This window comes from Triturus cristatus, chromosome 11, assembly GCF_964204655.1.
Source record: "Triturus cristatus chromosome 11, aTriCri1.1, whole genome shotgun sequence".
NCBI classification, from domain to species: Eukaryota; Metazoa; Chordata; class Amphibia; order Caudata; family Salamandridae; genus Triturus; species Triturus cristatus.
This window is the reverse complement of record NC_140594.1, coordinates 390463961-390491302: the sequence shown is the minus strand read 5'-3', so window position 1 is coordinate 390491302 and position 27342 is coordinate 390463961. Positions and strand designations below refer to the sequence as shown.

At 47.0% G+C, this 27342-nt stretch overlaps 1 protein-coding gene across 1 annotated transcript in view; it reads right to left on the bottom strand.

Annotated features, from left to right (window-relative positions):
* LOC146784254 (N-acetylglucosamine-6-sulfatase-like) overlaps positions 1-27342 on the bottom strand; it is a 115391-nt gene that overhangs the window by 16560 nt on the left and 71489 nt on the right. The window contains exons 7-11 of the mRNA XM_085634909.1: positions 14766-14848; positions 13092-13210; positions 7391-7494; positions 6557-6658; positions 3657-3767 (exon numbers count right to left, since the gene is read on the bottom strand). Of these exons, the coding sequence (XP_085491035.1) occupies positions 3657-3767; positions 6557-6658; positions 7391-7494; positions 13092-13210; positions 14766-14848 (519 nt within the window). The remainder of the gene's footprint in view (positions 1-3656; positions 3768-6556; positions 6659-7390; positions 7495-13091; positions 13211-14765; positions 14849-27342) is intronic.

Here is a 27342-nt window from a genome sequence, read left to right as displayed (position 1 = left end):
TAGGTTCACTTTAATTAGTTGGATATCTCGATTATTAGTCTCTACAACTTTAATAGTTAATTTTAGAATCTGGCGGACCCATATAGTTAGTCCCCCCATTGGTCTTCCTCTCGGTCCTTTTAGTGCAGGCACCGAATAATTCAGGTATCCCTGCACAAAAAGAGGTTCACAAAGCCAAGTCTCCTGGAATATGCACAAATCATAACGATTAACAAAAGCTATCCAATCCTCCGAATCCATTTTAGAGGATAAACCAGCAATATTCCAGGAGAGTAGGTTCCCCATGACAGTCTTGGTACCAACAAAACTGTCAACAGGTGGTAAAATATCTGGGGCAGGGGGATAGCCAATAAAAGTATCTGAGCTTGCTTGTAATAATACTGGCTTGCTTGGGTCGCCAGAAGCTAGAAGTGTATCGGAGGATGGCTGTTCAAGGGCCAAAGGGGGAGCTTTAGGGCTATCAAGTCAGTCCACATCCTCAAGACTTGCTAGTGCCTCATAACGATTTCTCAGCGGGATAGGAGGGTTAAATTGGTTAAGAAGTGGAGCCTCAAAGTTAATATTGGGAACTATCTCACTTCTTGGATAGAAAAAAGTCAGTTCCTAAGTAGTAATAGAAGATCTCGTGTAATTAATATGCCAATTAAGAATATGACTGACAGCTCTGGGGTCCCTGAAGTTAATTAAAATAATATCTCCATCTATCTTTTTTTGTGTATTTCCCAGCCAGGGTAAACGCCGTACATGAAGAATATCCCCATTAATATGTGATGGAAGAGGGCGGTTCTGGGCAAGCCAGTGAATCACCTTGTTTTTTAGCTGAGAATATCCCTCGGTTGTGCCGTTTTTTAGGGTAGGAACACCCGCAAGAACTACCACAAGGGGGACAGCTTCCGGTGGCAGGTTAATAAAGGAAGCTCGATGTGGTTTGATAATAGGAGCTGTCTTATAACCTTTTCTGTCACTCGTTGGGCCATTTTGTGGCAAAACATTATCTCCCAGGTAATTACTGGTATTATTCGAAGTAGTGGGTTGCATTATATTGCCATCTACATTTGTGCAGGTTATCTTACTGGTACTCGACTGAGTTTGGGAAGTGGTCTCCAGAAGTGGAGCAATATAAGGTGTTTCAACAGAACCTAATCCAACGGAAGGTACTGTGTGCGATGTACAAAAACCCACAATTGATTCCATTTTACTGTTCATTAAGAATTCCACTTTCTCCAGCCTTTTTTCAATTGCTTTTAAGCTATCAACAACGGGTAACAGAAGGGATTTCAATAACTGATCTATATTACCCATTAACTCTTTAACATTTATGTCATTTGAAAGACAGGATGTAAGCATACCAGGAGAAGATAAATTAACTGCACAATGAGTAGGATCTTTATCAATGAGTGCCATACCAGAATTGCGGCTACGTTTTGTCTTTCTATTCTTTGACAAATCAGGATCTATCTTTCTCCGTTTATTAGGCAAAGGACCCATTGATTTAAATTGCCTAGCTGGATTAGCCTTGTGGGATGGGGTCTTACCGGCTTGTGATGACCCATTACAAACTGCTGGCTCAGCAGTTTGGCTCGGGGATGTATGTGAAACAGTTGGGGATAAATCAATCAATGTCTCAACAACACATACACTTTGGGGTTGTACAATTAAATCATTTTTACCAGAAGGGAGTGGAGTATCTTTAGGAGAATACCCACTCACAACTGGAGTAGTTACCACATGCTGTGGGCTCGTGAGTGAAGGCGTGCTTTTAATCAGTTCAATAGAATTACGACGCCTCACTCTTAATTCAGCAAGTGTTGCCTCACGATCTGAGCCCGTGGGAACTTTCAATAAATAACCATCAAGTGTACCCCTATTAGCGCAATCAGCCATATCGATATGACTTGTTTAAAAACACCGCTGTATGGACATAAGCAACACTACAAAAGAGGATATATCACAGTCCAACAGTCCAACGATGTCATATAAGACGAAAAAAGGTTTGTGAACAGTACCAGCAAATGTTAAGGGGGTGTGCCCGGCCCGGCCTCCTTCGGCTCCTGAGGGCTACAGAGGGCCCGCCCTTGTCCCGGGCTTCTCCCGGCGCCGCCCGCGCGCGTCCCGCGAGGCGGGAGTCAGAGGCGACTCTTATGCGCCTCCTGGCGCGAAAATACGGCGTCGGCGGCGACTTCCTGCCGCTAGGGGATCTGGGTATTGTAGTCCAATGTCCGCTCCGCGACCGCTGTAGATGCAGGAGCGGCGGCGGGAGACCGGACAACCAGGAAACCAAGCACTGCGCCAGAGAAAGGGTCAGACCAGCACCTCCACGACCCACAGGCAAGTAAGACTGCCCGCTCAGCCGGAGTCAGAGGCGACTCTTATGCGCCTCCTGGCGCGAAAATACGGCGTCGGCGGCGACTTCCTGCCACTAGGGGATCTGGGTATTGTAGTCCAATGTCCGCTCCGCGACCGCTGTAGATGCAGGAGCGGCGGCGGGAGACCGGACAACCAGGAAACCAAGCACTGCGCCAGAGAAAGGGTCAGACCAGCACCTCCACGACCCACAGGCAAGTAAGACTGCCCGCTCAGCCGGAGTCAGAGGCGACTCTTATGCGCCTCCTGGCGCGAAAATACGGCGTCGGCGGCGACTTCCTGCCGCTAGGGGATCTGGGTATTGTAGTCCAATGTCCGCTCCGCGACCGCTGTAGATGCAGGAGCGGCGGCGGGAGACCGGACAACCAGGAAACCAAGCACTGCGCCAGAGAAAGGGTCAGACCAGCACCTCCACGACCCACAGGCAAGTAAGACTGCCCCTAAATACATCTGGACTCCACAGGCGATTGTCCTCTGTGCTCTCTTCTCTATGCTGAGCACATTAGCCCCTTGTCTTGCTCAGCTGCGATGGCTCCCCTTACGCCTTCAAATCTGGATTAATTTTGTCTGCCTAGTCTTTAAATGTTTTCATTCTTCACCCTCTCCATACCTGTGGTCTTCTGTTTCTCCTTTCACTCTCTCAACTACTTTGTTTTTATCTGTTGTACAGCATGCTGGTGCCTATCTCACGTTCTTTCTTTTGTTCTATTTATGCCTGAATTGTGAAATGAACTTGTGTGTGATATTAGAACCTCACCAACTTATAAATATATTAAAGAAAAAACTGCTGAAGCCACAACTCCTTGCATCTTCTAACCAACCGTGAACATGTCGCGGTAACTGCTGCATCTTTCTCTGTGCATTCTGTTGTAGAGTTTTCATATATTGTAAATTTCTTTAGATAAAAGTACCATAATAAATAAAATAAATACAAAAATCAAATAGCTCCTAGTGTTACATGAAGTCAAACATTTTTACTCTGATGTGTCCTGCAAAATTGTTGGTCGGCATTTTTTAATATTACTGCAATATCTTCCATTACTAGGAACAAAGATATTGGCCTAGAACTCCTGAAGGAGGGCAGTAGCGCCTCCTCCTACCAATGTCTGATTGGCCCCCTCCTTCCAAGAGACTGCATAATCTTTTTGTAGTCAATATTTCAGCGTTCTGTATTATATTCTCAGATTAAAACAATTCATTTTTGATAATAACATGTGCCTTGTATACGTATAAAATCTGAAAAACATTTGGTGCATAAAACTCAAAAGCTCATTCAAGTAGGTAATACTCACAGATACTCCTGGGCCCAAACTTGGGCAGGATGGGTCTGCATCAGAGTTTCCCTCTCCTGTGTACTCCACGAGGAAATCTGATCGCCAGGTCCCATTCAATGGACGGTTGATCTAAAACACATCAAGAACGAGAGTACATCACCAGGATTAGGCGAAGAATGCTATGAGAGCGCCCAGAGAGTAGCATACACCATGGTGGCTCAAAGCAAGTAGTACAAAAGGGGGTGGTGATGGACGGAGCATCAGAACCAATCAAACACTCACACCCAGACAACAGATCTGGGTTTGATCCATCACCGTTCTTTAGCCCACTCTGCCACCCCAGTTCAGACATGGCCATATGCAAATCAGTCTGACCCTGTGCCTCATGGGAACAGTCCAGCCCGAACTGCCAAGCCATGCCTTCCCTGGACCGGAAACAAGCTTCCTAGGACCGGTTTCTGGCATTTCAGCCGTCTTCAGCCAGGCTTGCTTGAATTCAGTGGCAAAGTGAGCAAGGGACTCACGTCGGAGCATACCCTGCCAACTTATGGCGAACAAAGTGGTCCAAAAGGGGGTGGTGATGGACGGAGCATCAGAACCAATCAAACACTCACACCCAGTCAACAGATCTGGGTTTGATCCATCACCGTTCTTTAGCCCACTCTGCCACCCCAGTTCAGACATGGCCATATGCAAATCAGTCTGACCCTGTGCCTCATGGGAACAGTCCAGCCCGAACTGCCAAAGCAAGTAGTCTACACCTTTCCCTATGCCATTTGAAACAGCGAACCCTTCTACACCATTCCCAACAGCTCGCCATAGTGTTCCACGACCATTCTCCAAAGCTCTCCCACAGAACTTATCAGCATTTTCTATAGCATCTGCACATATATTGTTCCTACCCCATTCCCTATCGCTCCTTCACAGGCAGCGCTCCTACACCACTCTCATGCTCACTCACTACAAATGCTCTTACTCGGTTTGCTATACCTTCTCCAGCTGTGCTCCAACACCAATCCATAATGTTCCTACAAATTCATAGGCACACCCCAACACCCAGTCATAGCATTAACTCCCATTAGTGTCTCATGCTACAGGTATATACATAGCCTCAACAATTTCTCACTCGAGGGCATGCAAGACATGGCCGCATGCCTACTAATCAATGTGAGATCAATTGCACACCAGACAACACAAACACTAAAACCCAAGCCAATGTAACATCCCCAAACTCAATGTAGCCCTCAGCACAACTTAGCGTCCTTCACAAACCACACTCACTATCCCTTTTAACCCTCATTTCACCACATACGACTAATATCACCTACAAAAGTCATGGCTCACTTGATGCTATAGCACAACTATGCTACTGAAAGAACCTCTCTCCTTAACCACCCATGCAACACTATGTCCCATCATCAATGCTTACTCAACAGTGGCACCCTCCCGAGGCAATACAAAGTATCACCCCTTATCAGCCAGGTTAACTTGAATCCATTAGCATGGCGAGCAAGGGACCCATATCTGAGCATACCCTTTCCACTAAGGGCGACATTTAGCAACACAAAACGTTGATGGACAGAATGCTGATCATTGTCAAGCAGTCACCCCCAGTCACAAATCTAGGTAAATCCATTGTTCTTTTACTTGCCACGCCACCCTAGTTGGAGCCATAGGCTACCTTAAATCCAGTGGCATAGCAAGCACCCCGAAACCGATCCCAGGATGCTTGTTGCCAAGTGTATGCCCAGGGGTGGGTCCCTTTGCCACTGGATTCAATTTAGCCTGGCTGATGAGGGATGGTACCTGGAAGCGGTCTCAAGATGCTCGTTTCCGGTCCAGGGAGAACCTGGCCTGGCACTTCTGGCTGGACTGTTCCCATGAGGAGCAGGGTCAAGACTGATTTGCATATGGCTGGGCCCAAACTGGGTGGCGTAGCGAACAAAAGAAAGATGGGTTCAACCCAGATCTCATTACTGGGGGTGAGTGGTTGAAAAGTTTCAGCGCTCCGTCCATCATCTCATTGTGTTTGCTATGCTCTGAAAGTAAAACTAATGGGCACTGTACTCTTATGGACGTTTCCATCTTTCTTTCCATTCCAGACCAAAAGTGCACTGAAAAACAGTCCATGCATGTTTCACACCAGAGTGCATTTTTAAGGCTAGTTTTGACCGCACAACTGTGAAACAGACCTTTTACTCACAATATACAAAACTTGTGTACCGGGATAGCCCCTTTGACTCACCAGCTTTTTTTGACCTACTTCTGTCAGTCACTGGCTTGAGACTTTGTCCATCAGGTCCTGACTCAGGCCAGTGGTGTATTCATCTTGCATCTAATGCTACTGGCTGGTTGTGTGTATTCCGCTTTCACTCGAGTGCTTTTATTGTGGTGCATGAGGAACTACTTTATAATTGTTGTCCTCTCTGTCCAATCCTACTGGCTCCCCTTCCCCGTATCTCACTTTAATGTGCTACAGCCAAATGGGTTCGCATATTAAACCCGGACCTATGGGCTTTGCCAATGCTTGTTCTACATTGCTGATCGTGACAATCGTCGGTTATAGGGTGAATATGTTCCAAAGAAGCTCTGGGGCCCTGTGGCTGGCTAGAGGTACAATCAATAGCAACAGATTGAAATCAAACGTTCTACACATTTGGAACCCGGGCAAGAGAGGGATCTGTGCATTAATACCACCTCCTCATTTTTGGACTCCTTCCTTGACAAAACTCCCTACCCAAGATGAAGGGTGACAGTCAGAGACAGCACGGAAACGGCATGCGGGACACTCAGGGACCCTGCAAAGGAGCCACCATTCATAAAACAACAACACAATGTAGAGTGCTTGAAGGGACCCGAGGCATTGATCAATAAGGGACAGTAGGAGGAGTGATTGTGCATCCAAGGAGGTTACTTACCAACAAGGGAAGGAGTGACTGTCCATCCATGGTTGTCTCAGAAATGTTGATTCCTGCGATGTCTAGGAAAGTTGTTGCCAGATCAATGTTGAGAACCGGTTCCTGGGAGATGGTTTGGAGCAGGAAAATTAAAGAAGAGAAGTTAAGCTCCGAGGCCCAAAGGTACAAGTGGGCACATTATTCAAATGTTTGTAAGCGGTTCATTGCTCTGTATGACAGGCTCAGTACTTGGCTATAGGCTGCATACTTCCGGACATTCATTACTTTGTGAGCGGGGTTTAGAATTCAGTGAAAAGTGGCAATCTAGTCCTAGAAAGGTCCCGTGCACAGTAAAAGAAGTTCTGCACTGAGAGGTGTGGTTTTGGACTCAGGGAGAGAAGCCCACTGCATCACTAGCTTTCCACTTGGAAATTGCACTAAACGGAATATATAGCTGTGCAGTGAGGTGCTGTGCAGCTGAAGTGCTTCTCTAAAGCTTAAATTGACCCAGGAAGAAAGTGGAACTGGAGTCTGTGCAACCGGTTGCTCTAGGTCAAAGGTCACCCCAACTGGGGGCAGAGGAGAGTGGGTGGAGTCAGAATACAGGAATGGTCTGGAGTGCAGTGTTACACAGGAGTGCAATGTGGAGGTCGGCTCTAGAGCTCAGGGTGTGATGCGGCACCAGAATGGGGGTCAAAAGAGCAGAGGGAAAGCCAGTTCCTGACCTCAGAGAGAAGGAATGCTGTACAATAGGGTTCAAAGTGTGTGGGATGAGTGGGATTCAGTTCACCCGTGGCAGGGTGGAGAAGATGGTGGTACTGTAGGGTACCACTCTAGCCCTTAGGATTTACTCACCATCTTGGTCTGGTTGGGTTTGATACCCGGGCCCCGAACCAGCAGGGGCACTCGCAGGTCGAAGTCATACATTTGACGCTTGTCAATGGGCAGAGAGAACTGACCTGTGAGAGGTAAGTAGGGAACAGGGTAAATAGGAGGACAGGAATATGGAGGAGAGAAGGGTAGCACTGAGATGGAAAGGAGTCATGACATATAAAGCAGCAGTGGCAGGCTAAGAGTTAGGCCCAGAGTGAATTATCGAAGGTATTGTAGCATCCTGTGTTTTATGTACTTAAAATAAAGCAATATTTCCAGATAAAAGAGGGATTGTAGACACCAAAGTAACACATACATCAGTAGCTGACTGGGGGGACTACGGTGACCCAGAGCGAGGATTCTGTGCATCAAAGCAGTCACAAGGAGTCTGGCATAGAGCCAGAGTCAGATGAAGCAACAGGGTGAAAGTGATTCCTACAGAGGCTGAACACAAAGTTAGGGTTCTGTGATTCAACCACCAGGCAGCACAGCCACCTCGCTTACTAGAACTACAAATACATAAGATTCACAGTCCCTGACTGCTACATTCATTTGTAAATCAGAAGCAACATATTTCTGAGAGTTTTGTGAAGGACCACATTTGCTAGATGTACCAAGCGGCCGGTATGAACTAGAACCCATATCTCGCGGGAGGTTGTAGAAATAGAAGTTTGCTGCACATAAAAGTTATTGTTCCCAAGCACCCTTGGTGGGTGCCTCTGCCACCACGATCACAGGTCTTTATTCTTGCAAATGGACTGCACCTAGAAGTCAACCACATCTCTGCTTCCCTCCAAATCCCGTCACATACTCTTGAGACTCTCCGATACGCCTTTTGTAGCTAGCAATTCCTTGCTCATAGCCTTGCAAGTAGCAAGTCCAAAAGGAGACTGCATTGGTGCTGTATTCGCAATTCTTCAGCTCCTATGTCAGCCTGACGCAACCTGTTTCTAAAAAGTTCCTCTTCTTTCTAATTCACATCTCAGCGGCACTATATATGGATGTTAACACCAGACGGGACCATGAGGCAGCGGTTGGTGTCATGGTTATGTTGGGGTATTTAAAAGCAAGTTTACTTATTTTAGATTTAGGCTATGGTCTGTATTTCTAGAGAGAGACTGGTGTTTACAGCTGGACTCATCCAAGTGGAACTACGGGCTCTCGATAATCCATAGCACTGATATTTTGCTGAACTTTTAAAACAAAATGCTAATTGTATAGTATACAGCCCTAAGTGGGTACACCAAAACAATTTGTAGATAGGTTAACGTTAAACAACAAAGTAATTTTTTTCTATCTACTAGGTCCTTGTGACTCTGTCAAACATACAAGGATGAGGTCGTTGTGGGAGCCTTTTGTGTTTTTGTCTTCGGGTCTAATACACACCTTCTGTTCGGCTGTATTTTATAGAGTATGCTACATTTAAGAGCTTATAATCATTCTAGGCTGAAAGCATTCAGAACATGGAAGCCGGGAGGGATCCTTTGAGGGTTCTCTTATTGGCGGATTCTTTGATGGATACTAACAAGGGGAACCACTGGTGGATTTCACACTACCCTCTACACTCAAAACCTCAAAACATACTCCCGCAGGTATTGAACATGTTTGGGACCACAACACGTCTGGCTCTGTTTGCTTCCAGAATGCTCCAGTGGGGCATAAAGCACGATGAGAAGTCGATTCATTTTCCATAAAGGCATCCAATGACAGGATAATCCCAAGCAACATGTGAAGATCTATGGACTTGTGTTATCCAAGTTTCGGCTGGGGATAACTCAACAACCTCCCCCTGGTTTTCTTAGACTCAAGGCAACTGTCACTCCTTCAGTGACCCGGTCACTGACCTTCTGACTTGGTTGAGCAACCAGGTATTCATCTTGTGGTCATTACAAAAAGCGGATTCACTCATTCCTGGGTAAAAACGTAAGCGGTTGACCCTTTGACGTATGTCAAATGTGGGCCCGGTACAACAAAATATGCGAAAAAACAATTGCTGAAGGGTAAATCAATGGTTTAATACCCATAAAATACCACATGGACTTGGTTCGAGTAAAACCAAAGCAACTAGTTACACTTGGTAATTTATAGCCCAAATATTCAGCTGAACTTTAAAAAAATGCAAATTGTGGACTATGTAGCCATAAGTGCGAGCACCAAAACAATATGTGGATAGATTAACGCTAAACAAAAAAGGTGGGTTTTTTTCTGCACACTAGGGGGGCGATTAGGATGGCAGGTGGATTGCCACCGCCGGCCTGGCAGTGGCGATCCGCCCGCCATCGCAAACCATTTACCCCCGTCATATTATAATGGTGAGGGGTATCGCGGCGGACGCAAAGTGCGTCCGCCGCTTTTCCACCGGTCGGCAATCGTTTGGATTGCCGGCCGTGCGGACTTGGGCCTCAATATGGTGGCGGTGCCTAGCAGGCATCGCCATCCATATTAGGATGCTGGGTTTTAAAGGCCTTTCCATGGCAGCAAAGTCGCCATGGGAAGGCTGGTGGGGATTTGCAATGGGGGCCCATTGCGGGCCCCCTGGGGGGGGGTGCACATGGGGGTTACTCATGGTACCCCCCTCCATTCCCATGCACAAGGTGGCAGGCACCGCGCGGTGCCTGCCACGTTGTGCATAGGAATGCACAACATGGCAATTTAGCATTGCGGCGGGTGCTGCTTACCTGCCGCAATGTCAACAAGCATTGGCATAGCCAATAGGTCTCGCATTTGGGACCTTATACGTTTTTAGCCATGCAACCGATGATGTTATTGCACCAAGGACATTGTGGTGCATAACTAAATACTTATAAGGTCCCAAAAGCGAGACCTATTGCCTATGCCAATGCAAAATACATAAATATGCTATGGGTCTGTCAAGACATGGAGCATAAGAAGTAACACTGTGAATGTGACATGCCTGGTGTAATCAAGAGGTCTGGTTAGGTAACATTCAATGAAGCACTAAATATCAATCACAAGCTGAAGAGAATTCTAAGGGCATCAACTATTTTGCCAACACACGAGACTGCAAACGGTCTACCACAAGATGATACTTCAAACAAATGCAATTTTAGTGACGAGAGTGTCAAGCCCTGAGTAAAAAAGCCAAGCAGCAATTGTCAACCGAGAGTTAGAACAACAAATGCTTTGCTCAGAGAGAGAGGGATCATGCAATTACACAGCAAATGCTGTCAAGTGCCATCATGCCATGTAGCAGCAAATTCAATTCAAGAAGTGTGCCCCATCAGGCGGAATACCAGGAAGCAGAGAATATAATCCTGTAACGAGTGGCGTGTTTAAAGGGGCTTTTAAGAGGAGTGGCATTCCGAAAGGCAGCGTGTGTCAACTCGTGGGGGCGTCATGACATGGATTAGCTAATGAAGCGCCACGGGGTATTTAAGGGTAGCGAATTCCATCAGAGATGGCCTACATTACCAAAGGGAGCAAACATCATGAGAAGGGGTGAGCCACTGAAGGAGCGACTGTGCATTGTTAGGGGGCGTGTAGAGTGGATCGGGGGCCAGTCAGTGCTTTGCAACAGGGTTCAGAGAATTCAAGTTAGGGACTGATAACGGCGGTTCCCTGTGCATGGACTACACGCAGTGTCCAGCGCAGTCCAGGCTCTTCCTGCTGCAGCTCACAGAAGCTATTCTCCCGGGCTCTGGGTCCCGCTAAGTCACTCAGGATGTGACATGCCCAGTTACTGGGAAACTTGTGCACAATTGCACGAGTGAACCCCCTCAAAAAAACCCTCTGACCAGCGGTTGCGGCTGCAATAGTCCGACCTGCCATGCGACCTATGCTTCTAGTGGCTATCATTGAGGTTTTTCTTACCTGTCTTGTCAGGGTCGAAGCCCACTACTACGAAGTAATCCGCCAGCCGGGCCATGGTCCAGCGGGTCACTAGCGGCGCCCGGGTAACATCAGTATTGTCCGACCAGAGGCACAAGCTCAGCCATGTTTGACACAGGAGGAACACCGCGCATGCTTAGCACAGCAGCAACCTCGATTTCGGTGACGGCGGGGCGCATTTACAAAAACGCGCGCAAGACCGACCGCCGCTCAGACTGTCTGCTCATTCAGCTGATCGCGCTGCTCACATGTAAACCCCGCTGGGCATAAAGCGCAACAGATCTGGTGGTAGGCGCCATGCAAAACAAACACACGCGCCTTGCGATAAAAGTAAAAAAAACAGAAACGGCAAAAATGAAAGCGTTTCCCTTGCGGGAGCGAGCGGCGCCAGGAGCGATAATTGAGAACACACGGCGAAAAAGCTCGCTCCCACAAGGGAATCGCCAGACGTGCACGCGTTGCCACTGGAAGCAATGCAAAGCATGCACGTTTTTCCCCGCAAAGCTGTGCTGATTCACAAAGGTCTATTTCCTACGCAGTGCATGCGCGCTGCGTAGGCGAGACCTAAAAATATGGAATGTGACCGCCAGGGTGGCGGTTGCATCCTAATTAGCAGTGCGGGACCGCCGCACGTCTGGCGGCAAGTCCCAGCACCGCGACAATGGCGGGCAGACTAAAGTCCCCCCGCCATCCTAATCACCCCCTAGGTCGTTGTCAAACTGTTAGATATATTAGGATGAACTTTTAAAAATAAATGTGTAAAAACTGTTTCTAAACTGCTGTTTGCACAAATTTCCCTTAGGTCAGACGGTGGAGTGATCTAAAACACTCATACATTCATTGATTTTAAACAGTTTAACTATTCAAAAAGTCTAAATATATAATATGAGGGGAATATACATTTGAATGAAACTATAGAAGTGAAAAAGATTGAAAGTTTTCCACTTGAATTAAGCCATGTGGCACAATGCAGGAAAGAGAGTTGGTCTATGGGTGAAGGAACAAAGTTTTTCATAGATTGTTGTCTCTTCTTCCAGAGTACGCTAGCCTTACAACCACTAGAATCTGAAGTTTAAACAGTTAAATTCTGTTCTTCTCCCCTGTTCCCATTCTGGTTACCTTTAGTTTCAATGTTCTGGTGCAAGTCTGCATCTAATGCACTTATCTCCGCATAGTGGCCGATCAGATTACTGTGTTGGGTGATTACAATTATTATCGTGAATGCCTTTGTTCATAGGGACTATCTTATAGGAAGAAAGCTAATCAAGATAGGAGTAACAATTTCTACTTGATTCTTACCCAAAATGTGGGTCTCTCTCAAGCTGCTGTGACCTTCTTCAACTTCATGGACAACAGATAACTTCGCAGGGTTCGTAATGCCCCCACATTACCTAAAACACTGCGGTGCGGAAGACCTCCCAAGGCCACATAAAGACCGTGGTAGATGCAGGTGGTATTTAAAAAAACAGGCTCCTCTTTGATGTCTCAAACATTGAAACAGTAACAGAGGAAATCCTACACAAAGGCACAGAGAAGCCCATGGTCACAAAGAGAAACTGCATGAGGTCACACACTGGTCGACAGTGGCAATCTCCCATTATTAACATCCTGACCAGTAGGGTGACCGGATCACTCCTTGGCACCGAGACACCACCTTCCAGTCATGGTCTTTGGATAACAGCAGTGCATTCTGAGGCTTGTAGTTTGGGTCTGGTTCGCTTCAACCAGCTCGATTTATGCATCTTATACAGTGATTTGCAAAAGGAAAGCCGGGGACTAGAAAAACGTTATCAAGAGGACCCTAGACACAAAGACTTTTCACTGGAGTATTTACCAGTGTGGTAGCCGTTGTCAGAGGTGTAGAATATGTAGGTGTTGTCCAGTAACTTCAGTTCCTGTAGCTGCAAAACCACCTTCTCCACCAAATCATCGACGGACAGGAGGGTCTGCCATCTGTGTACCAGGAAAGGAGCCAAATTCAGCACCAAAAGGAAGAGAAGGGAATAGATGCAGGTAAAAGGATCTAGAGAAAGAAAGCACCGACAGGAGAAGTATTATGAGGGAGAAAGGAAGGGAGGTGGAAAGAGAAAGAGAGAAATGGGGTAGATGCTTTTCATCTTTCATCAAATTAGAGTCAATAACAATGACAATGTTCTCAATAACAAATGTACTTTGCTTCCTGGTATGAGGTTACAGTCGCCAGGGGTTTGCGGTCTAGAAACCAAGGAGCCTTACATTGAGACTTCCCAAAAGTCATAACTGAGTTTTGACTCCATTTAGCCCTAGCTCATCGGTATCGGTTTAAGTAGAATAAGGCGGTCAGGGCGTGGTGCAGATCCAGAGTTGCCTGGTCAAACCGAAGCAATTTCTTAATATAATTATGCATCCTTAAACGCTGACTGCCTAGAACAGGGTTCAAAGAATGTCAAAGAAGGAAGGGGGGGACACACTTGTCCACAAAGGCTGGGGTGTCACAGGGAAGACGCTTACTGCTAGAAATGTGGAAAACGTGGAAGAGGGGCTGCAGACAGGGACATCTAAGGGGGGTAGGAGAGTTCTTTAGGGAGAAGGAGTGGTACATGCAAGACAACAGATGACTTAGGTTTTGGATGGTTGGTGGATTGGTGAAGTATGTGTTGGAGTGGAAAAAATGCCGGCTTGTTTGGAAGTTTGCTAATGGAAGGTGGTTTAAGGGAGGTCGGCAGTGGGAAAGTTTGATGTATTAGTGCAATGGGGTTACCAGTTACAATATAATGTTGTGGAAAGCTAGCTTCAGACCTCTTCTAATAAAGGGGCCTTTTCTCTCACATATGTCCTGGTTATTCCTGCGCCATCTCACCATATGATGGGTTCATTTCAAGGGACTGCCATACAACTCCATGTTGTTTTGATATACTGTGCGAACACCTCCCTGATTGAGTTCAACTTAATAAAAATGAAAAATAAATATTCTTTCATATGCATAGGGGCGATGTGGATGAAAGCTAAAAATGTGCCCCATTATTTAATTTTTTTTGCCACAATATTTAGATTGACTTGCCTCATAATTTAGATACCGCAGCTGCATAATCCTAGTGGCCCCAACAATAGCAAAGCTCTAAAAAGCTTTAGCCATGTCAAATTTTGTGGCAAATTATCAGGAGTGGGCGGGAAAATATTAAACCTGTTCGTATGCTTATAACTTTAGCAATGTTTGATGACTATTCATCATATGGGCCTGGTGCAAGTTACGTCCGGAGTAGCTATGTAAGATTTCGTGGTGAACCAATGGAGGGGCCAAAGTTAAAGAGGGCATGGGGCAAAGCCTCTTTGATTTACTAAAAAAAAAAAGAATGAAAGAGGCCATATACGAGATGAGGAAGAAGGCAGAAGAGACAGATAAAGAATTGAATTTTTGGAAAAGACAGAAAGAGACAGAGGAAGGTGATATGCTGGTGTTAGTTTTCTAGCCACACAGCCAAATGAACTGAAGAAATAGGTTGTGTTTCTCCCAGGCGTCCCCTCTCACCGCCTCCTGTATGCGTTATCCAGGTAGTCAACGGATGTGCTGGCCATTGGGCTCCGGGCCTGTCTTATCAGCCAGTGTTTATCCTAAAAAACAATACACAGAGCAGTTAACCCAGATAAACACAAGCACCCGCTCTTTCCATTTCCCACCCTCATCAGGAAAACGCCAGAAATAACAGGATACATTGGTCTGTTTTTTGCTTAACAAAGAGGAACACCAGATAAGGCCCCTTGATCAATCCGGAGCAATGGTGTATACGTGTGCCAAAGAGGTGCACACCTTAATCAGACTTCAGTTGGAAATATAAAGAGAGACGTTCCACTGGAAGCCGCACCTACCCTACTCAACAGAGCTCTCCCCACTGATCTGCCAGTCCTCACCGATGACACCCAACATTCCACATGACCTCAATTTCCCAGGCTGGGCGGAGGACAGATCAACATAATACTACACACTTCTCTCCCTTACAGACTTTAATAAAACAAAACCTGCAGGTCTTGCACTGCCTGGGCTTAAAAACCTTCTGTCCTTGCATGGCCCAGGTTTAAGCGCGACTCATTTTCAGTGGGCTCCACGTTCGAAGTTTCAACATGACTACACTTCAATAGGATGATAATGAAATCTGTTGCTGGAACAGGGTTTGCACTCAAGAACATGATGGCATTTAACATGCTACTCTTCCATTATTCTGCAAAATGATTTTTTTAAGAAGAAAAACATGAGTAAAATACAAACATATTTACCAAATGTAGATCCTAAAGTCGAGACTGTGCTACAAAAGAGAGAGCAAGCTGGCAATTCTAAGCTAATACACCAAGGGCTTTTTATCACATTTCCTACTTGCCCATATAAAAGACATAACAATCCAGGGAGGAATGTTGTGCACTTTAGGTTTACTCTCCCACTCTACCCCCCCTTCCGGGGTTGTTGAATACACAGAGGACTAGTGGTATTTCCTCTGCACCATCCAGCTGCCAACCATCAATCAAATATGTTTTGCCAATGTCTGTTTGTGTGCTCTCAGCAGCTTCATCCACAAAATAACCTAGAGGAAGGTTCTTATACAAGAGCAAACAGGTGGAAAAGGACAGTTTCACTATCTGAATCGTATCACTACAGGTGGGGGTAACAGAGCCACTAGCTTGGTCCTAGTAAGGGGTGGTGGTCGTTTATTACACTTAGAAAGTTTTGCAAAGGCGCCGGTTTATGCAATTTGTTAAATTTTCCATTTGAAGTTCTGCTTTGCCTTGAAAATATTTTTTGCACATTGTAAGAGATCAGTTTTATCGCATTGCAAGATCATTTTAATTCTAATCAAAGCATGCAATGATAGAATATGTATGTGGGCTTTTTTTTCCCCCCACAGTGGCAAATGCTAGGATTTTTCTATTCACACTGACAAACATTCAGAATATTTTTTCTGCAGTGTTATATTTTGTGACATAAATTGTCACTAAAAATCTGGATTTTCAAGCTGATGCGTAGAAAGATGAAAACTTTGGATCTTCATTAAGCTGAGAAATTAGACCGACAGGACGATTGGGAGAAAATAAAACTTTGCACAGCCCTTGTCTTAAGGCAATCACAAACACTCTTGTTTTGGGGAAGAGGATGATGAAAATGAACATGTCTCTTAGTTTGTACATGACTGTATGTTTGAGTGCAAGTGTTTTGTTTGTGTGAGGTTCTGGTTATGCCTGTGTGGTTTTTAGGTCTCGCGTGGCGTTGCAGGGCAGAGCCCTGCTCCGCCTCCACGAGAGATTTTGTAAGAGAGGACTTTCAGAAGAGAGCTTTAAGCCCCGCATTTCCATTGGCTGGCGTCACCGTTTATGCTAAACGGTGGCCTGCCATTGGAAATTATGGTTTTCTGTTCACGCCCTTTCTCTCCGAGCCGGACTGGTTCGCCTGGTTTGCGTCTGTCGTGAAGACATTTCTTATCAGCTTGTTTATTTAACAAGCTGATAAGAAATGTCTTCACGAGAGCCGTGAAGGAGCATGCACCAGGCGTCCTGCAACCACGCTGGCTTCACACCTGGTGCATGCACCAGTCAGCTCTCTCATTGGTCTGTCAGCGTCACTGAAACAGATGCCACGGCTCTCAGCCAGCAGAGGGGGGCGGTCTGCAGCAGACACTGTGCGAACACGCAGCGAATGTCAGGAGGAGAAGCTGCTGTGTGAGCAAGAGAAGCTGAACTGGCTCGTTCACGCCCCCAACACGAGCGGAGAGACCTCTGAAAGGTTACTTACATGTGTTTGGTTTTCATGAGCACCCGAAGCTACAGCATCGAGCTCTATCACTACCGAAACAGATGCCACGGCTCTCAGCCAGTGGAAGGGGGGAGGCGGGGGGGTCTGCAGCAGTCACTGACCGAACACGCCTGAAACAGCAGCCACGCCCTGCGTCACACCGTGCAACTCCTTCTCAAATCCTGCGGCTTTCCAAACCTAGGAACAGCAACAGGCTGTTGTTTATTGTGAAAACATAGCTGGCATTCCCGAAACCTGTGCTGGGACAACAATGTTAATATAGCGCACTTAGTACCAAGAGGCGGGCTATGAGGCGCTGTAGTGTCAGGCTGTGTGCGGCGGAGGGGCGGGGACAAGATTCACAAGTGAGGGGCAGTGGCCGACTAGATCTGACCCTTGTCAACATAAACAGGAGAAACAGACATCCCTTAAGGTTGCAGGTCGGGTGGAATGGATTCGCGGCCGGTCCTTTTTAAGGGCACCACATATTTCCCTTTTTTCATCCTAAAAGGTCCGTGTCATCCCAGCAGAAATCTATGCAGACCTCGGGAATGTTGTGTGTAAACTGCAGCAGTCCAGGGAGACATGAAACGTGTACATGCCGGACGTCAGCGATAGGTACATGTGGTGCCCATACAGCTCAAGCCGTTGCATCCATTGGTGGCCCTAGGGCAGCGCCAATAACCTTGCTTGAACCTAAGCTTGAAGCTTGCCGTGGTGACGTGTGATCACGGAGTTATTGTTACACAGATCCAAGTGCTGCCTGCCTACTGTGATTTTATACCTGCAACAATGACGTGTCCCGCTAGCCTTAAACTCACACCTCCAACGCCATAGAGCCTTCATCCCGCCCCACCCCCATCAACACCATTCCTCCCTCACCCCCACCAGGTCCACGCCCTTACAGGACCCTCCTTAATGCAAGATGAGTATCAAGTGACTGACGTTCAAGAGCTCATTGGCGACCTCTCTGCCGCGTGTTGCACGTCACACAGACCTGGCTCAACAAACTCTCTCTGTCCTTGATCTCTTAAACATGCTTTCATCACACCCCCTCATTAGGAGCCCTGGAGAGCTTGTGCAGCTATTGACCTGTCTCTGGCCTGCCCTGTGCAGCGAAGAGTGAGTGCCCCTGGAGGACTTGCACCCTGTCTCTGCCCTGCACATTAACTGGTTCTGCAATACGTATTCTTTGTAGGGCGAGAATGTGATTATAAAGCCAAGATAGAGGCGCTATAGAAGGATATAAAATAATATACACACACACACACTGCAAGGAGTGGTTGTCCTGCTGCGCCTGCTATTGGCATTGTAAATAACAATAAGTTTTATTTATGTTCCAAAAACCAAAAGATAAATAAAAGGCATGGTCATTTACAATGCCAATAGCTGAAACTCGCATAAATGCGAGACCTGTTGCATTGCAAATGCTTGTTATTTCTTTCCCGCTGTGCTGTATGGGATTTTCCATGAGCTTCCCTGCCTGGATACTGGCTTCTGAACTTTGAGCCTCCATTTTATGGTCTGTGCTTGGCAACTGGTGTGATGTTGTCCAGTAACTAACTCAGTGCGTAAGTTTAAAAAAAAAGTGCCAAAGGCCAAGGTACCGCTCAGGATGTAAATGTAGCTTGCACCACCCACTGCACCGTCAGTGCAACAAAATGCCAGCACCATACCATGTAGACGCTCCGCTATTATTATTTTTTAGTGCACATTGCATTACTAAACTGATGTGGTCTTCTGAAAAAACAAAGACTGCACCACAATGTCATGGACTGTCATAAAAAAAATTGCCAGTGCAAAGAATTAAGTGCCGGGGCTGAGCACCAGCAAACACCAGGACAAATTAAACACTGAAGAAGTCCTCTGCATCCCAACCGCTTCGGTCATCTTGAAATGGTACAACTTCACAGTTTCAGTGAGAAAAGTGCGTCTATTTGCCAGTGTCACCTAGATGTAGGGATAGAATATTATCTGAACCTCTTCCCTGGGGTCAAAGGTGTAGCTGGCCTTCACAAATTGTATCGTTTTGTTATATTGTTCTGATCTAAACATTTTAAGTGCAAGCAATAATAGTTCACTGCAGTGTAAGTTCAGGAGGTTCTCAATGGATCCAGAAAAGGAAAATGCTACTTACCAGTATGCATCTGTTCTTGGAATGTAGAGCTGCAGATCCGTACACTGTGCATAGATCGCCATCAGGTGTTGGGCTCGGATGCTTGCACCTTGTTGTTGTCTTGGAAGAAGTCTTTTGTAGTCACGAGATAGGTGACTCCTCCCTTGGACGATAGTGCCCATGGGCATAGACTCCATCCTCCGATTGTTTTTCGCCATGATGGGAAATGATGGAGTCAGTAAGAAATAGAAGAGATGTCCGTGTGAGTGTATCTAGTTAAGATAATACTGGAACAGATAGAGGTTCCGGGGAGGTGGGTGGGCGTGTACGGATCTGCAGCTCTATATGCCAAGAACAGATGCATACTGGTAAGTAGCATTTTCCTTCGAGGCATTTGAGCTGCAGATCGTACACTGTGCATAGACTGTACAGTAGTGTCTCCCCAACTGGTACTCACCTGTATCGGTTGCAGTAGTTTGAAAAAGTGTTTTAAGAACAGCTTGGCCTACAGAAGCCTGTTGCTTAGTCTTCTCGTCAACACAGTAGTGTTTGGTGAAGGTGTGTGGTGTAGACCATGTTGCTGCTTTACATATGTCATATAAGGGGAATGTTCCATAAGAATGCCATGGAAGCCCCTAGTTTGCGTGTTGAATGCGCTCTAGGGGGAATTGTTAATGTGAGATTAGCCTTTTGGTAGCATAATTGTATGCATTTTACTATCCACCTTGCAATCCCAGCTTTGGAGATGGGGTTACCATTATGAGGTGGGGAGAAGGCTACTAACAGTTGTTTTGTTTTTCGAAAGGGTTTAGTCCTGTCAATGTAATAAAATAGTGCTCTTTTGGCGTCTAGTGTGTGAAGAGCTCTCTCTGCTACGGAGTCTGGATTTTGGAAAAACACCGGTAACTCAACTGATTGGTTCAGATGAAAAGCAGAGATGACTTTGGGAAGGAATTTTGGATTTGTTCTGAGAATCACTTTGTTACGATGTATTTGTAAGAATGGTTCTTGTATGGTTAAAGCATGGATCTCACTTACTCTTCTGAGAGAGGTAATTGCGACAAGGAAAGCTACTTTCCATGTGAGGAACTGAAGTTCAAATTTATGTAGAGGTTCAAATGGGGGACCCATGAGCCTGGTAAGAACAATATTTAAATTCCACACCGGAGAGGGTGGCAATCTGGGAGGAATTATTCTTTTAAGGCCCTCCATAAAGGCTTAAATTGCAGGTACTCTAAATAGTGACAAGTGTTGTCTATTTTGTAAATAAGCAGCAAGTGCTGCTAGATGCAATTGTATGGATGAATATGCTAAATTACATCTTTGCAAGTGTAGCAAGTAGCAAATGATGTCCTGGATGGAAGCATCCAGCTGATCAATAGGATTGTTAGTGCAGTAGATGACAAATCTTTTCCATTTTGCAGCATAGCAAGCTCTAGTAGTAGGGCGTGTGGCTTCTTTAATGATGTTCATACAGTCCGGCGGAAGGTTAAGATAACCGAACTCTAGGACTTCAGGAGCCAGATTGCTAGATTCAGTTGACCTAGATAGGGGTGCCTTATCTCTCCATGGTTCTGCGTTAGCAATGTTGGGGAGATGCGTAGTTTTTGGTGTGGAACTACTGAGAGTTCCAGTAGTGTTGTAAACCACGGTTGGCATGCCCATGTGGGAGCCACTAGGATCATCTTGAGAGACTGTTGTCTGAGCTTGCGTATTACTAGGGGAATCAGTGGGAGTGGCGGAAAAGCGTACGCAAATCTGCCTGACCAGCTCATCCATATCGCATTGCCTTTGGACAACGGGTGTGGAAACCGTCGGCGAAGGTTGGACATTTTGCATTTGCGTGTGTGGCGAACAGATCTATGTCTGGTTGACCCCACAGTTGGAAAAATGGTTGAAGAACTTGGGGATGAAGTTCCCATTCGTGTATCTGCTGTGTCTGCCAACTTAGCAGATCCGCAATCTGATTGTGAACTCCTGGAAGATGTTATGGAATGGCCTATCTCCAAATGTTTTGTGCGAGCTGGGACAGCTGCAAAGAATGTGTGCCTCCTTGTTTCTGTATGTAATACATGGCTGTCATATCCGTCCGGACTAGGACAGTCTTGTTCTGTAGATGTACTTGGAATGATTTTAATGCTAGAAATACTGCTAGTAATTCCAGGTGATTGATATGGAGCACTTTCTGTTGATTGGTTCATTTGCCTTGAATTTCATGTTTTAGTGAGTTATGCGTCTGCTGTTAGCACTATCTGTGGAACCGGTTCGCGGAATGGCCGCCCTTTGGACAGGTTTCGTGTTTTCCACCACTGCAGAGAGCGATGTGTGCGGTTGTCCACCAACACCAAATCTGTAAGTTGTCCCCGAGTCTGGTTCCACTGACGTACTAGGCATTTCTGTAAGGGGCGCATCTGAAGTCTTGCATGAGATACGATAAAGATGCAAGAGGCCATCATTCCTATGAGGTGCATAAATACCCTTGCAGGAAGGGAGTGCTGTGGTTGAAATTTGGTGATTAGGGCTTGTATACTGGCTATCCTGCTTGGATTAGGATATGCCAGAGGTCTGAAGGTGTATACTGTGGCCCCTAGATACTGATGTATTTGAGAGGGCTGAAGATGTGACTTGGTGTAGTTTACTGTGAACCCCAAGTCATGTAGCAGCTGGATGGTTTGCTGAGTGTGATGCACACTGGTTGAATGACTTGGCCTTTATTAGCGAGTCGCCGAGATATGGAAAGACATAGATTTGTTGTCTTAAGTGTGCTGCTACCACCGCAAGGCATTTTGTGAACACTGGGTGCGGTGGTCACCCCAAATAAGTAGGACTTTGAACTGATAGTGTTGTCCCTCCAATATGAACCTTAGATACTTCCCGTGAGCAAGATGTATGGGAATGTGGAAGTAGGCGTCCTTGAGATCTAATGTGGCAAGGAAGTCGCCTTGTTGCAGCAGTGGGAGGACCTGTTAGAGAGTGATCATATGAAACTGATCTGACTGTATATAGAGATTGAGGGGTCTGAGGTAGAGTATCGGTCTTAGAGTCCCGTCCTTTTTGGGGACTAGGAAATATAATGAGTAAACCCCTGTTCCTTGATGCTGTAAGCGAACTGGTTCTATTGCGTGCTTTTGAAGCAGTGAGAGAACCTCTTGTTTTAAGAGTGTAAGGTGTTCTGTGGACATTGGGTGCTGTTTGGGTGGTATGGTGGGTGGGATTGCTGTAAGTTCCAGGCAGTAACCATACTGGATAATTTGTCTAACCCACTTGTCTGTTGTGATGGAGTCCCAGACAGGTAGGAACTGTGAAAGTCTTCCCCCGACCGGAGTGGAATAGTCTGGAGGGAGTGGAGGGAAGTCACTGTTTATTAGTGGGGGAGGTGCGGGTGTTTGTTACCTCGGCCTCTCCCTTTGTTGTTATTTCCCCTGTATCCGCCTCTAAAATATCCTCTGTTGGGGGATGTTTGTGTGGTGTTTTTGTAGGAAGAGGAGGTGGTCTCTGTTCCAATGTTTTTGGATGCTCCTCTATAAAAAGGAGCGACTAAAGGAACCACGCGTGGATGGAGACTGTAACGCTCCCATGGATTTGCCAGCCTCCATATCCTTTTTCATCTTTTCTAGAGTGGTGTCTACAGCCGGTCCAAAAAATTGTTTCTGATTGAACAGGCTGGTTGAGGATAGTTGACTGTAGCTCCTGTTTAAAGCCTGAAATGCGTAGCCAGACAAGTCGTCTGAGTAGCACACTAGTGTTAATGGACATAGAGGCTGTGTTAGCTGCATCAAGGGCACACTTGATTGTGGCGTTGGTTATTAATTTGCCCTCTTGAATTAAGTCATTTGCCAGGGTTTTGTACTGATCAGGTAAATGTTGTAATGGGGTTTCTAGCCGGTCGTAGTGAGCCCTATCATACCTAGCCAGTAATGCTTGGGTGTTTGCTATGCGCCAGTGATTGGCTGCTTGAGCAGCAACTCTCTTGCCAGAGGCATCTAATAACTTTGATTCTTTATCTGGAGGTGGTGCATCACTGGAGGTTTGAGAGTTGGCGCGTTTCCTAGGGTTAGTTACCACTAGTGAGTCTAAAGGTAGCTGCCTGCCCTTTGATGTAGATGGGATCATCGGGGGCAGGTTTATATTTCTTATCAATCCTGGGATTGAGAATTCTAGCTCTCACTGCGTCTTTGAATATGTCAGGGGCATGTTTGATGACCCCTTTTAGCACTGGTAATATTTGGACAGTCTTCTGTGACTGTTCGAAGGTGTCTAGAAGGAAATCCTCGTCTGCAGGGTCTGAATGCATGTGGACACCATGGTAGACAGCAGCTCTATTAACAAGCTGACCAAAGCCAATATTATCATCTGGGGGAGATGGTTTTGTTGGATATGGCTGGGGTTCAGGGAGATCTGGGGGATCTATTGGGTCCTCGTAATCGTCCCAATCGTCCTGTGATGTGTCCGTGTTGTTATCAGGGTCAGTGAAAGGGTCATTGTTGCCTCCCCCACCCCCTAAAATATCATTATCATCATCCTGTGGTGGAAGTTGTGGAGGAGAGACAGGTTTATGAGAAAGAACAGGCTCAGCAGGAAGAACAGGAAAAGAGGGTCTTATTTATTTTATTTTTTTAATAAAAAGTGTTATTATTCGCAACCGCCTTCATACCGTCATCCTTTCCACAACAGGTGCATACAATACATAGTAATATATTGCTCTCTTGAGTTCACATACAATATTATCAGGCAACATATCCATAAGAGTGTACGGTATTATCCAAGTTCCTATTTCCCGTCTCTCATTGGCTGTGAACAGCCTCCCCACTCTGGTAACTATTACCCTCAACTTCCCCCCCCCAACAAAATTACTACCGCCTCCCCCCCTATCCCTCCCCCAGTGTGCTCCCCCATCAGTTCCAGTTTCAATGTGTCGTAACTTCTAGGTACATGCCCACTTTGCGCCGTCACTATTACCCGGCCTCTATCCCCAGGGCCCCCCGCGTTCTCCCCTTTCACCACCTTTTCCGTTCCCGCCATTCCCTCCACCCTCTCAACACCCTGTGGTCTAGCAGTTGGTCGGTTCATCTTCCTGGCCTCCGCCAGCTCTACGCAGCTCCTCAATTAGCGCTTCCCAAGCTCGCGCCCCCTCTAGCATCGTCTCCTTCTGGGACCAATGCGCCAGCCGTAACTTGATCACACTTTCACTCGCCGCCCACTTAAGGAATTCGTGTTTCCATCTTTGCAGTCTGGGCCCCTGGCTATGCTTCCAGTGGCTGGTTAACTCTCTTTTGGCTATTATCAGGCCTAAGTCTATAAATGTGCTTGTCACCTTATTGCGTTTTGTGCGTGGAAACCAATGCAACAAGCTCACCGCCATATCGTGAGTAAGCTTTCTCTCTGTCGCTAGTCCCAACGTCGTTAGTACCTCCTCCCAATAGGCAGTCAGGTTCGGGCAGGACCACATCATGCGTCGAAAGTCCGCCTCCTCCATTCCACATCTAGGGCAGTCAGCCTGGTCTGCCCCAAAAATCCGCTTAATGTGCTTCGGTGTCATATACGCCCTATGCATCACATAGAACTGTATTAGCTGGAACCTAGCGTTCCTCGTGCTCTTCCACACCCTCTATACGAGCTTAGGCCAAGTGGTGTCCGGGATATCCCTCCCCAAGTCCTGCTCCCACTGCTCCTTTAGGCGATCTAGCGGCTGCCTGCCTTCTTGTTCCATTCTCCTATTAAGGCACGTGACAGCCTGGAAAGTACCAGCCGCCATAACTACATATTGGCAGATCAACAACGTCTTCGGCTCCGATAACCCCATCTTCCAGCGGCGTTGGATCGCCGCTACCAGCGCCGCGTGCAATAAGTAGTGGCCCCGGGGCAGGTCAAACCGTTCCTGTAGGCCCGAGAACGGTAATAAGACACCGTCGTCATAAATGTCGCCCATCACAAAGAGGCCCTGCTCCTCCCAAGTGCCGACCAATCTCCCACATGGGGCAACGCTGTGCACGCCCCTATCGGCATTTCAGGCGCATAGGGGCACTCCACTCCATGCTTTTTGTTACTCCGAATCCAACAACGTTGCATCGTTCTCTCCTCATTTGTGATAGTATCTCTACGCAGCCGTTGCCCCATCAGGACATACGAAAGCACATTCCGCGGCACCCAGCAATTAAGTCCCGGGTCAGGCCCTCTAAACATCGCCGCCACCGCTTGCGTGAGCCATTGGAGCTGGGCCGCCAGATAGTACCGCTCAAAGTCCGGCACTGCCCAGCCCCCCGCTGCTCTGGGGCGAATCATTATGTCTAGCGCAACCCTCCTCCTACCGGCTCCCCACAAGAAGGCTCCTACCATCTTCTTCAGCTGCCTGAACATCACCCTAGGTATCCATACAGGGAGAGTCCTGAAGAAATATAATAGTCTCGGCAATACTATCATCTTGAGTAAGGCTACCCTCCCTGCCACCGACATCTTCAAAGCAGTCCAGAACTCCATGCTCCCCTTAATTCCGCGGATTGCCCGACCGATGTTGCCCTCCAGGAGCCCATCTTACGTATGGTAAATGTGGACTCCCAAGTAGGACAAGCACTGCGCCTCCCATCTGATCCCTTGTACCTGGGTCTGCGCCGGGAAGTTCGGGTTCACCGGAAACAGTCACGTCTTTGCCCAGTTAACCCGCAACCCCGATCTATTCCCATACTCTGTCAACAAGCGTTTTGCCGCTGTTAACTCCTCTCCAGTGTCCTCCACAAACATTAGGAGGTCGTCCGCATACAACGAGATGTAATGCGCATTCTCCTGCAGCACTAGGCCCCGATAATCGCTCCCCCGAGGAGAAGAGGGTCTTATAGGTGAATTGGCACAATCTTTTTTTTTACAGGCACTGCAGGAGTGTCTGGTGTGTCCAGCTTCCTCTTCTTGTGTGGAACAGCAGCCACATGTCCTGTTTTGGGGTCTATATGGAGTTTTTCTGCTTGGGATGGACAGGATCCGGTCGAAAACGTTCCTCCTATTCGGTAACCGCTTTCGGCGCCGACTTCTTCTACGAGGCCTTAGGAGGTGGTTTGGAGTCCTTTGGCTTGGCTATGGAGACAGAAATCTTTTTCGGTTCCGAGGGTTTTGGCTTTGGATCCGATGGTTTGTCTTTCAGCGTTGAGGTGGTCGGTGCAGACTTCTTTTTGGGGGTTTGTTCTCCCGTCTTCGGTGCCGAAGGCGCCTGCGGGACACTGATATGCGGTCTGCTCGGTCCAGAGCTGCCGGAAGGCTTGTCCTTCATCATCAGAGCCCGGGCCCGGGACGGGGCTTCTGAAGCTAGTTTTCGGTCGCGACTGGGGCCAGCAGGCGAAGTCTTGACCGGGGCCTTCTGTTTCTTCAGGTGGAGTTGGGGTAGGGGCAGTTGTACTCACTCATTGACCAGGAGTGGTGTGGTCGTCTGAGTCATCTGCTTCGGACACGATTTCCATATCCTCGGAATCTTCCTCTGGGACATTGGGGACTTCGAAGATATTCGCTGGTGCCGGAGCTGCTCTCTGCGCCATCAGGTGTCGTCGGGCCCGGCGATCACGGATGGTTTTGTTGGATAAAAAAGGGGGCGCAGGCCTGGCAATTGTTCTCGTCGTGCTCAGGCGAGATACACAGGTTACAGACCTTGTGATGGTCACAGTGTGGGAATTTCGCTCCACACTGGGGGCATTTTTCGAATGGAGCCCTTTCCATGAGCTGTAGGCCCGAACGGCGTCGAAAGGCCCAGCGGCCCGCGTCGGCGACCGGAATCGAGTAGTTGAGATGCGCGAAGATCACGCGATTAAAGACAATACCGTAGAATTGTCGAACCGGAGCGCAAAAGTTACATCCCAACCCAATGGCGGAAAAAAACAATCTGAGGATGGAGTCGATGCCCATGCACACTATCGTCCAAGGGAGGAGTCACCTATCTCGTGACTACAAAAGACTTCTTCCAAGACAACAAGAAGGTGCAAGCATCCAAGCCCAACACCAGATGGTGATCTATGCACAGTGTACGATCTGCAGCTCATATGCCTCGAACATCATCTTACCTCTCCATAGTAACCTAATAATAAATGCTGTAATCCATCTTTTACTAATCTGGTCTCCATTAAGCCTACCCAGGGGGCCTGTGACTGTAGAACATTAAATAACATAAGCATATTAATTGTTTGCACATAAACATGCAAAACTGAATGTTAAAATGCTCTGAATGTGATGGATTTA